This window comes from Argopecten irradians, chromosome 6 (assembly GCF_041381155.1).
Source record: "Argopecten irradians isolate NY chromosome 6, Ai_NY, whole genome shotgun sequence".
NCBI classification, from domain to species: domain Eukaryota; kingdom Metazoa; phylum Mollusca; class Bivalvia; order Pectinida; family Pectinidae; genus Argopecten; species Argopecten irradians.
The window spans coordinates 35,971,804-35,984,970 of NC_091139.1; the positions used below are offsets into that span (position 1 = coordinate 35,971,804).

General features: G+C 34.3%; 1 protein-coding gene across 1 annotated transcript; it reads left to right on the forward strand.

The window, feature by feature from the left end:
- Positions 1 to 2,191: 2,191 nt before the first annotated feature.
- Positions 2,192 to 10,359, forward strand: LOC138325749 (uncharacterized). The gene is made up of 4 exons (XM_069271606.1): positions 2,192 to 2,493; positions 4,175 to 4,422; positions 7,764 to 7,948; positions 9,367 to 10,359. Exons 1-4 carry the CDS (start codon positions 2,229 to 2,231, stop codon positions 10,154 to 10,156), a joined length of 1,488 nt encoding a protein of 495 aa, XP_069127707.1. The 5' UTR covers positions 2,192 to 2,228; the 3' UTR covers positions 10,157 to 10,359.
- Positions 10,360 to 13,167: the final 2,808 nt, after the last annotated feature.

Here is a 13,167-nt window from a genome sequence, read left to right on the forward strand (position 1 = left end):
TTATGGAGGAAATGTCGGCAATTATTCAAAAGCATATGGCACCGCTATGGGAAGAATTAAATAAACTTAAGCTAGAAAACCAGGATCTCTTGATATACCGGATGACATTGGACATCCCCGATCCCATCCTTGGATAATATAGCCGGATGACCATTAATAGTGCAGGTATATCCGTCAGTGCCGACGATATTAAATAATCGCACCATGTTGGTAACCCCGCCAAATTCAAGTTTAAACCAAGACAAATTCTTGTAAGGCTTCGTAATTATGAGGCCAAACGTACAATATTGAAAACTAGTAAAAGATTCATAGACTGTGACTCGAGCAAGTTTGTGTCTGTTAATTGATCTGCTTATGTGTTTTTCGTAGCACATTGCTTTCAACATCTTAAGATTAAAGCCGGAACTATCAAACTTTACCTTTGTGGCATTCGCTATATGTATCTGAAGGCCGGATTACCCAATCCCCTGGTATCACATGTAGGACAGACTCATGCTCGCCTTCAAACTCTAGTCACCGGAGTTAAAAAACTTCAAGGCATTACTCGTAGGCCGCGTCTACCTATTACCTTTTGACATTCTTACGAAAATCTGCCAACTTCTGCGAAAGGGGGTGTTTTCCCCATTTATGGACATTTTGATGGAAACTGCGTGCACCGTAGCCTTCTTTGGTTTTCTCCGATGTGGGGAATTCTGCGTATCAGGATCTTTTGACCCCACGCCGCCATCTATGTGTAGAGGATGTGGCTATCGATCAGTTACAGTCGTGCATCAATTTAAATCTTAAAGTTTCTAAATGTGATCCTTTTCGAAAAGGTATTTCAATTGTGTTATACGCTACTAACAAAGGTGTATGTCCCTACCTCGCGGTAAACCAGTATATGGCTTTGAGGTCTACTCATGTGGGGCAGTCGAACAGGCTATCGCCTTTCTTTATCACAGATTCTGGTGTACCCTTGACGCGCAACGTGTTTATCACTTCTTTGAGAACTGTTATCTCTAGACTGGGTTTTACACGACTCTGTATACTGTGGTCATTCTTTTCGCATTGGTGCAGCTACTTCAGCTGCCAGTTCTCACGTAGAAGATCACCTCATTAAAACACTAGGTCGCTGGTCTTCAGATTGTTACCAAAGATACATTCATACATCTAAATCATCCATCAGACTTGCCCAGCAATCTTTGACCTATGGGCAGTGAATGTACTAGAGTTTTTGTATTTGAACTCAGCACTAGTGTAATTAGTAATTATAATGTTGTTTCAGTATGTACAAACATTTCCTTTGTCGTTGTCTACTTTCTATTTAGCTTCATGTAGCATGCATTGTTTTTTCATTTTTTACCTTCTTACACCTGTCATAAATTTAATTTGTATCGGGTCAAGCATTTCATTTTTATATACTTCTATCATTTTACCTCTCCTTTTGGGGCTTTCTCATGCTGCGCATGTTCATTTTGGACCTTCTGCCCCAAAATCATATAATCATACATCTATTATACTTAGTTCAGGACCATTTCTCGCCTAGTTTCTTTTACAGAATTTAGGACTCGCCTGGCTATGTATTAATAGTATTGTCTATTTGACCAAGCTTTGTATCATACATTTACAGTACTATAGTGCAGGACCTTTATCGCCTGGTTCTTCAGCAGAATTCAGGACTCGCCTGGCTATGTATTTATTCGTATTTGTATGTACTCTTCGCCTGGTCCTCCTTCAATCATTTTTTGGCTGATATTGTCCTAATAAACATATCAATTTACTGGTTCTTCATGCAGCAGCTGAAACAGCCCTAAAGGCAAATTTTTGTTGTTGTTTATTATGTTAATTTTTTGTTTTGATTTGCTAAGTATTTTTTATTGAGATATCAATGTGTGTTTTGGTTGAGTGTATATATATATATATGTTTTTTGGTTTTCATATAATACAATTTTGCAGTTTTATCAGATGTGTTTGTTGTTTATAAATCAAAAAATGGTTTTTTACATTATCACTTTTTTTCACTTAAGTCAAAAAAAATCTTTTTGACATAAGTTGAAATCTTTTTGACTTAAGCTGAAAAAAGTGATAATGCAATTAACCTTATTCAACTTCAGCTAAAAAAAATCCGGTTGTAGATAAGTATATCGTATTTCCAATATTCCACCTGCCATCCCCTTATATTTATAATGGGTTAGGCTAGTCCATCTGTGTTCCCGACAAGCTTGTACAGCCATATTGCGAAAAAGGAAATGGCCGACGACGTGCTATCAGCAATTCAGAGAAATATTCGAACGGTATCAAATCAACTACTTCAAGGTAATCCCAACAGGCATCACCTTAGAGACATTATTAGACACTCCAAGGAAAACTTAGACCGTGTTTCCTCCACAGATGCTTTACAGTTTGTCGATGTCCACGCTGCCCTGGATGATTTGTTAGCTCTCGTCGATCGCGATCATTCCACATCTGCCGAACAAGGTTCCGCCGTTGAAGAAGTACAACTTGAAGAAACGAGTAAGTTCTTTATTAGAATGATATTGTTTTTACTCAAATATGATCATCATATCACCCAACGACTGCTAGAACCACCGTATCAAACGTTTTTCACGTTTTACTTTTTGATAGGATTTTCAAAACTGGCGCTGCGCATGCGTCCTAGACCAACTCAAAACAAAAACAAAATATTTGGAAAAAAAAATAAATTAAAGATGTTCCACCGCTGACAAATGGTATTTTTTCACTATCAAAAACAGTAGCAGACGATTTAGTATTTTTCTTCAGTTAAAAAAGTTACTTACTTTACACCATTGAAAAGTTTGAGCTTCTTATTTTACTTGAAGTTAAAAAAAATATGAAAAATAATTAATTGCATCCTGAAAATATTCCGTGTCACTATATCCTATATAGAATGAAGTACTGATTGCGCATGCACCAAAGGCAAAATTAGTTATTTTATATTATTTTTTTTGTGTTAATTAGACATATATATATACACGATTAAACACCAATTATTGTTCAAATGATGAATATCATTTATGCTCTGTCGGCGGTGGAGCATCTTTAAAGCGGCTAAAAGCGGTATTAGCCCTTATCTTAGCTGGTGCTCAGAAAAGATTTGATAATAATTCCAACCAAGATAAATATATGGGATAAATATGGGCTATCTACAAATTAAAGCCGCTTTTTAAAAGGTTTTAAGGGGGAACAAGGCTCAAATTTACATTTTTTGTCACCTGCTAAAAATATTTAAATATCCGTATTAAGTTTTGTTTTATATACAATCAATTATTTTTGCATGATGATGTGCAGTGTATAGGTATATCAACAATATTATAGTAAGAACTGTGTCCCTTTGGCCTATATTTCCATTAAAACATTTTTTCACAATCATTGTCATTTTTACAGTTGTCCTCGAAAAAAATCCATAACAGTAACAAATCCATACTCCAATTGGGGTATAATACTGTAGTTTGCGTATAATACGCAAATTGGTGGTTTACTGTAACGTCTTACTTTCTGAAGCGGGTCGTCATTTCATGAGCTGTCATTTTTTTAAATGAAAATTTACATTTCCTCAAAATCTTCTGTCCTTAAAACAAGGACTAGACATCATGAAATTAGTAAGCTTTGTCTTTACATTCATATTTCTTTTGACTCCATAAGACAAGTATATTTGTTGAGAAAAACAGTTTTTATTCTGTAAAGAGAGAGTGACGAATCCTTCATACATATAAATCCTTTACAGCTAGTATAAATGAAAATATTTGTGTTTGCTACAATAATTTTCAGTCAAAGTATGAAAATACATTAAAAAAGAATTGAATATGTCTGAAGTGTCATATTTTTCGTTACGCACCATCTCACTTATTTAAACAGGTTAACGTTGTGGACACTCTCGCATAATTTTATACTACTTAAAATTATTATATAAATGATCCCTCAAAATACAGGACTGCTATATATACTTATATTATAATATTACTCAAATGCAGGACTATCCCGCATATATAGGAGTGTCCCCAACCTGATAAAATAAATACTTCTGAACTAGCTAGGTTATGTTCTGTGAGGTTCTGAATATGGTTATGTTTTCATTTAACCTTACAATTAATAATACATTAACCTATAAATACTAGGTAGATCTTGTTTAACTTGTAACTCAGTTTACCATTTTTTATTTTTTATATTGATATAGGATCACATAGAGCACGTGGCCGTCCTTCAAAAGAAATTGACCTCCAGTTTGTGAAAACGCAGCTTCAACATGGCTTCACTGCTAAGGCAATTGCACATCAACTGAATTGCAGTCCGGTACTTATATATAAGCTACTCAAGTCCCATGGCCTGTCAGTACGAGATTTGAAGTATTCAGATATTAGTGATGCTGACTTATACAACACAGTTGAGACTCTTCATAATTCTCATCCAAATTCTGGAAATGAGGTAATTGTCATTGAAATATGACATGCATATGTCTATCATTCTCTTCACCTACTAGCTTATCTGTTCTTTCTTAAAAGTAGTAAAAAAATTGGTTACAGGGATTTGAGTCAGTTTGCTAAATACATATATAACTTGCAACTGCTAAGTTAAAATCTTTGTTTTTTTTTGTTCATTGTTATTACCTATGTGTTTTAATTCAAAAAATAATTTTTCAAAACTAAACATTATCATTAGTTCTGAAACAATAACAGAAATGCCAGCTGTTTAACCAGATCAGATTTGCCAAACTGCCATCTGATTAAACTACAGATCCTTATAAATATAACCTCTGTTAAATAGAGGATCTGACAACATCCCATAAGGGATGTATACTTAAAAATCACATGCATTTTCTACATCATGCTACATCAAATGAAATAAAACTATGTTTCTTCCAAGTATACAAATTCAATTAGCTTTGGGGCGTGATGACTACGTACACGAAAATAACTGTGACATTTTTTTCAAACTATTTCTTCCCTCCTGAGATTCACTGTCAAGAATTTGCAGGTAACAATTTGATTGGCCATTTCCAAAGGTCACCGTGACATGAACCCTAATAGGATTTTCTCAGATCCTCTATCAAACTTCGTGATAATAAGGATCTGTATTTTAATCAGATTGACCGAACTGTAACCACTTTACCCAGTGATTTACTTACTCAATAATATCAGGGCCTATATATACCTTAGCTTTTCAATTTGGAAAACACTAAATTGCATCTTTTTTAAAACATGTATATTTTAGACTTTGAAGATAATTTGAGAAGATTTTTATATTAGATTGGGAAAATATAACAAAAATTACCGGAGAAGGGGCCTGTACTAGTCCCCAAATGTACCTAAAAAATCACTTTACCAGAAAATTAGGTTACAGCTGACTCAACTACCAACCTAGATTCCATAACAATTTTACATATATATATATATATATGTTTGACTATGTAGGAATTCCATTACTTTCAGAAGCATTTTTGACATATTAAATGTGTAACCTGCCAGTTATTGTATACAAGGCTTTTTCTCACTGCTTTTGGAATGGGGCCTGTGTCTTTGAATTTGGTAAACGTGCGACAAAACCAAGATTTGGGAAAATTATGAAATATGAAATAAAGCATAACAATAAAGATATATACTTTTCTGAAGCTAATTCACAAATATTTAAAGCCTTAACCAACTAAGTTCATGCAATGTTTTTGGATAGTTTTCAAGAAACTTTGGTTTTGGGAAATTTACGGGTTGAATTGGGAAACAAGAGGCCCATGGGCCTTAACGGTCACCTGAGTTAGAATATATAATGAAACAAATAATGAAACAAATTAATGACATATAAACACCATATGCTGGGCCTTGAAGTTGGTTAGTGATTTATAAATTTGACTTTTTAGACTATGAAGAGTATTTGCTTCCATCAAACCTGTGAACTTAGAGGTATTTTTTGAAATTTTAATCATTTTTACCCTTTTTTAGCCCCGCCCCTCTGCCCCCAGGGGGTCGGCCAGGACCAATGTGGATATGATATTAAAATGCTATCTCAGGCTAATAATTCTAACCAAGTTTGACTCATTTCCTATGAAAATTGAGCAAAAAATGTTCATTAATGTGTTTTTCCTATATAAACTATAGTAAACTTGACCCCTCCCCAAGGGGAAACAGGAGACCCCAGGGTCATATAATTTACAATTTTTATAAACGAACTTTAAGACCTTTTCATCTATAAAGTGTATTTGATTATACCATTTCCAGAATTTTAAAAGAATATTTTTGAAGTTTTTGACTATTTGACCTTTTTTGGCCCCGCCTCTCTGCCCCCAGGGGGTCGGCCTGGACCAATATGGATATGATATTAAAATGCTATCTCAGGCTAATAATTCTGACCAAGTTTGACTCGTTTCCAATGAAAATTGAGCAAAAAATGCTCATAAATGTGTTTTCCCTATATAAACTATAGTAAACTTGACCCCCTCCCCAGGGGGAAACTAGAGACCCCAGGGTCATATAATTCACAATTTTTGTAAAGGACCTTAAGACCTTTCTATTTATGAAAAGTATTTGATTCTACCATTTCCAGAATTTCAGAAGAAGACTTTTGAAGTTTTAGCCTATTTGACCCTTTTTTAGCCCCGCCCCTCTGCCCCCAGGGGTCGGCCAGGACCAATGTGGATATGATATTAAAATGCTATCTCAGGCTAATAATTCTAACCAAGTTTGACTCGTTTCCAATGAAAATTGAGCAAAACATGCTCATAAATGTGTTTTCCCTATGTAAACTATAGTAAACTTGACCCCCTCCCCAGGGGGGAAACGTGAGACCCCAGGGTCATATAATTCACAATTTTGTAAAGGACCTTAAGACCTTTCTATTTATGAAAAGTATTTGATTCTACCATTTCCAGAATTTCAGAAGAAGATTTTTGAAGTTTTAGACTATTTGACCCATTTTGACCCCGCCCCTTAGGCCCCTGGGTGTCAGTCATTGAAAATTTGTTAATAGGATGAAATGGCCTTCTCATACTGATAATTCTGACAACATTTGACTCGTTTCCTATTACAAATGACCAAATAATGCGCAAAAATGTGTTTTCCCAATATAAACTATAGTAAACTTAACCCCCTCCCCAGGGGGAAACTAGAGACCCCAGGGTCATATAATTCACAATTTTTGTAAAGGACCTTAAGACCTTTCTATCTATGAAGAGTATTTGATTCTACCACATCTGTGAGTAGAGAAGAAGATTTTTGAAATTTTACTCAATTTTACCCCTTTTGGCCCCTCCCACAGCCCTCTGGGGGGTGGGGACCATATAATTCACAATTTTGATTGGCCTTATACCTTAGAAGGTTTGTGCAAAATTTCATTGAAATTGCTTCAGCAGTTTTGGAGAAGAAGTCGAAAATGTAAATTGTTTACGGACATACGACGGACGACGCACGACGCACGACGCACGACGCACGACGACGGACAAAAGGCGAACAGAATAGGTCACTTGAGACTTCGTCTCAGGTGACCTAAAAATTAGAGGTTTTGCCATGGGGAATGGGGCCGATTTTCGGCCCCAAATCATGCTTGGAAAAAGCCCTGGTATAGCAATAATGGTAATAAGATAAAGGCATAAACAGAATTGTGATCTGATTATCCTTTCAAGCTCTGAATATATCTGTCCCATTCACAGAAATCAGAATGCAATAGTGAACAATACTATTTCATTTGTAGACTGCAATAGTAAAAATTGTATGTGACTTAGACACCGATTATCATAAACATTTGGACACTATTGGTAAATACATTTTTTAAATACCTAGATGATGCATGGATTCTTGATGGCAGAAGGGATCCAAGTGCAAAGAAGAAGAGTGAGAGAAACCCTGACAGCAGTTGATCCCCCAGCTGCAGCCCAGAGGTGGAGTCAGTCTATACGTCGTCGAGTTTACCGTGTGCCTGTCCCCAACAGCCTTTGGCATATAGATGGACACATGCGTCTTGTTAGGTGAGCTCATACATCAAAAAACTTGTTGCTCACAATTGCTATTCAAAAATAACTCTTGTTTGACAGATCACTCAACATGTGTTTATTATCATAATGTTAAAACTCATGTACTGTTTGCCATTACATAGTGGTGTCATGTGCAATGCCAGTGGAGTAATTAATAATTCAAACCAACTTTTCTCTAGATGTGCGTGAGGAGTTGTGTGTGTGGGTGTGTGTGTGTGTGTGTGTGTGTGATAAAAAACAGAATAAGACTCTATATATATATATAGAATGCATGAGGATTCTAATTGTGGATGAACAAATTATATCTAAGCTTACTGCTGTATTCTAAGAATGTATACGGAAAAAAAAATTGAAAAAGTTACAAAACTTTTCTCTAGAACTTTTCAAAACACTTGTTTTAAAACATGTTTACCTTGTTAGGTGCATGATATTGTCTGAAAAACAATTTAATCAGCTAGTCCAGTAGTTCAACTTAAGTGACACTGGCTCAGGTATGGGTATACCAAACAAATTGTTCCTGCTTTATTTAGCATACAATTTAGATTTCCAAGAGTAGAAAATATTTAACACTATCATAATTAATGATTATGGGATGGGTTAATATTTTTTATGTTTTATTTTTCATAAGGAATGTGTTGAACATTATCATTATTCTATATTTTGCTATATGATTTTGTAGTCACAGAATAAGTCTCATTGCATTGTCCCTTTTCAGAATTTTTTTTAAAACATAATTTATTATATATATTCTGCATTTGCCTATAACAGAATTATCTACCCTTGTGAGTAGGTATTGATTGACATTTTTTGCCATTGTAACGTTGTACTTTTCATAGAAAATACCGTGAATTTTGCCCACAAAATAAAAGACATCACAATGGATATGTACCCTCAAGGGAGCTAACTCTGTAATATGGAATATCCTATTGAAAGGAATTTTGGTCTTAAATCGATTTTTTCTTAATTTGCTTTGTTTGTTAAAGTTGACCTCAGTGTTTTTCCTGGGTATTTTGGGAAATTGCCACCTGGTGAAAATTGGGAATTTTTGTGCGATAAAAGTAGGAAATTGGGAAAATTTTTAACTGTGTTTATGGAAATTTTGGAAAAGGTAGAAATAAACAATTATCCTTCTCTAAGAAACAAGTATAAGAATGTATGCTAAAATACAATGTTCAGACTTGGGATTTCCAGATTTTTTGGTTTCGTCACACAAAATACGCTTCAACTCACTGCCCCAAATATATAGGCAGGAAAAACACTGGACCTCAAGCTGTTTTGGAATTTTTTTTATGCTTATGTCTGTTAGCAAAGAAGAAAATGAACATATGAAGAAAGAAAGCATAATTGTAGGGAAAATTTATTGACAGAATTGAAACATTTTAATAAAATAAAGTCATCTTTTTAATTTGTAGATGGGGAATCGCTACACATGGGTGTATTGATGGATTTTCAAGACTGATCATCTATCTCAGGGCTGGAACAAATAACAAGTCAGCTACTGTTTTGAGACTTGTGGTTGATGGAGTATTAGAATATGGACTTCCATCACGCATCAGGGCAGATAAGGGAGGAGAGAATGTCCAGGTAGCGCTCTTCATGAACTTAATGAGGGAGGGAGAGAATGGCTGTCTCACTGGACGTTCTCAGCATAATCAACGTGTTGAACGGCTTTGGAGAGATGTCCACAAGGATGTAATTGAACATTTTTATAGGACCTTTTACGAATTAGAAGATGAGAAGGTACTTGACCCTGACAATCCGATTCATATCACGGCCATCCATCTTGTTTACTTGCCCGAAATCAATTCTGCACTAGATCGTATGAGGACGGCGTGGAACAATCATAGACTGAGGACAGAGAGAAATCGCTCTCCAAACCAGATTTGGTTTGAAGGTATGACAGATGAAAGATCTTTGGATCATACTCCTGTGAGGGAAATTTATTCAGGGAGTGTGATTAGAGACAGCATTGCAGAGAAATTGAATTCCTTTGGTTTAAGCCTTCAAGATGTTGAGCCAAGTAGTTCTAACCAAATTGACGATGGTGATCGTGTTGTGATTGAGACAACCGGTTTAGACTTAGTGGAGGACTTTGTTGAACGAGTAAGGAGGGAAGCCTCCAATAGTCCCAATATTGTATCTCTTCGGGAAAAATATTTGTTTTTCGTTTCGAGGATAAGTGACCATGATTTTAACAATTAACGTTGATGTATATATATACCTTAATGCCTTTGGCTGACCATTAGAGTAGATGGGAAATATACAGAACATTATTTGATATTCATGATCACTGCGCAAGTATTAATGCTGTTTTTGATATCCGATGATCATGATATGTATCAAATCTCGGCCATTGACAATGCAATGTATATATGTAATATAGTTTTGGCAATGTATATTTGCCATTTGCAAGATTTGGGACTGAAATTCGAACCCATTTCCAATGACATCAAATATTTTTTTTTTCCAAATTCAAGCTCAAGCCTTAAATATCCCAAAATTGAAATTAAATCATCCAAAAATTTTGTATGAACTAAGATAGTTAATTAAGGCTTGAATATTTTTGTATTTACTTAAAAAAGAACATAAATTTAAACTACAATGGAAATATTAAGGGCTGTTCCAGAAAAACATATATGGTAGGGGGGGAAGGCACTTTGAAATTGGGAGACCCACAGATAGAAGCGATTTTCAATTTTGTTGACCCCTCCACATATCTCTTTTTTTGTGAACGAGACTATGGCATAGAAGCGATTTAATTTTTTGTTTTGTTCCAACATCTATTTTTATTTACATATTTTAATTTCTAGCATCACCGAATAGTCCTTGGACAAAATTGCGCTGTTTATGGTGCAGTGAACTATTGTTTGATGTGCTGCATCTATAACTAAATTTGTACAAAGGTAAAATCTTCCTAGAACTAGTGGAAAATCTGTTAAAGATACCGAAGTGTTGCACAAGGGTAATGCAAGAGTATGCGTAGACATCTGGACATTCACACTTAGCTTGTGAAATGCCACTTTTTCCTCGACTTAATACCAGTGAATCTAAATAAAGATCTATTGATGACAAATGTATTTTACCAAAACTGTTTCTCTGTACTATTGCCAAGTTTGATTGAATATAATATGTTTTAAATAAATAGTTATTTTTGTAGTCAGGATGACTGACAGGAACATTATAAAACACAAATTTTGCATTTTATTTCAAGAGGTTACAAATGCTTCAGATCGACCCACCCACAGAAGTGATTTTATTAAAACGTCACCCTGGCACAGAATTGATTTTGTTTTGAACCCACCATGGCACATACTATTTTTTAAAGTGCCTTCCCTGGGTGCAAAATATGTTTTGCTGGAACAGCCCTAAGGCCTTACATATCAAAATGATGGCCAAGTTCTACTTATGTTGATCAGTTTTGAACATTGAAATTATGGAAAAAAAGCCTATGTAAATTTAGCACAGTTCTAAAATTAACGCTTTGAAATAGAGGCTTCTTGGAAATGTTAACACTGACAGACATAGTCAGTCTGAAGGATATTAAATGATAAACTTCTTCGCATGCAGAGCAATTTTGACATGAAATTATATTTTTCTATTTCAAAAGAAATTATACTGGATATATTAATACACTCTTACTGATTTGTGTCTTCATTTTCTCAACTAATCACTATAAATTATTTTCCCAAATCTTGGATTTTTATATCATATTTTCCCAAATTTAAAGTCATGGTCCACATTTGTAGTGGGAAAAAAACCCTCAAAAAAAGCCTTGTCATATATATATGATTGATCATGAGGATGTTTGGCAAGTACATGTACCCCCCAGTCGGTACTACAGAGTACAGGGGTTTGATTGATTTAATGTGGATTGAATAGGTAACTGTTTGATTACAGGAGACTTTTCTCGTACATGTGATAATTATATGTATACATATGATTTGAATAATATTTAAAGTACAGAATGAAGACACAGTTACCTGGTACATAAAATTTGTTGATTTTGAGATCAAGGGAAAAAATTCAAATTGGTTATATGTCACATGTCCTTTTGTAATTCTGGAGAGACTGGATGTAATTTTTTAAGGATTTTGGATATATATAAGATCTTTTAGAGTGGTTAGTTAAATCAGGTTATTTTTATCTGTTCTCTAGATTTGTACTTTCATTTTACATGTAATTTCCAAATTAATCAGCTCATTATTACAATTAGTGGGTTATATGATAGTTACATGCTGTGGATTTGGCTATCAAGATACTTTGCAGCTTTATGGTACTTAAGCTTTATATTTATGTATTTAATATTGTTTTTATTGACTTGATATAGTTTCAATGAAACTTTTATTGCATGTAATTTACCAATTTTTAAATTTCTCTATTTTCATTTCACACCAATTAGAAGATATCACGGCTAGGGAACATCTTTATGTAGTTTCCTGGCATTTTGGTTTATAAAAAAAATGCAAATTAAGAAATAGAGTTATTTAATAAACTGATAAACTAAACTACATGTACATGTACAATATTCATGTAATCAATAAACAACAATGCATTCATTATCATACTCATCAAAGTTTGCATATGATTTGTGTATTTATAATGCAATAAATGATTATATATATATATATGAAGATTTTTTCTGTTGTCTTTGTTAGCTCACATGATCCATAGGACTATATATAGTTCTCGAGTCAATATTATCTTTAATATGATAATTAAGTACAAATGCTTATACATACATGTATATATTGATGCACATTTGACAAATTACTGAAATTTGCAAAGTGCTAAATATATATTCAATTACATTATGTCACTGGCAACAAATTGAAGATTTATAGGGTATCCTTATTATTTTCAACCCTGGAATATTTCATATCAAAACCGAAGGCAATTCAGTAGGAAAAAACTGCCAATCACTGCAGGCATGCAGAGACTTTTTTGAAGATTACAGTTGGCCATACCCTGATTCAAAGCTACACAGTTAACCAGTGTATGGTTATTCTTTTGATGAACATATTCTAATATAAACTGTCTGTCTTATCTGGTGTAGCCAAAAAAGTCTTCAGATTTGTTATAAATTATTCGGGGGTGCACAAATGATAGTGATAGTAACTCTGCCATGTAGTGTCAAGGATGGAAAATATCCTGCTTAAGTAACATCGTGATGTATCATGATGTATCATGGTGGTGTATCATGATATATCATAGTG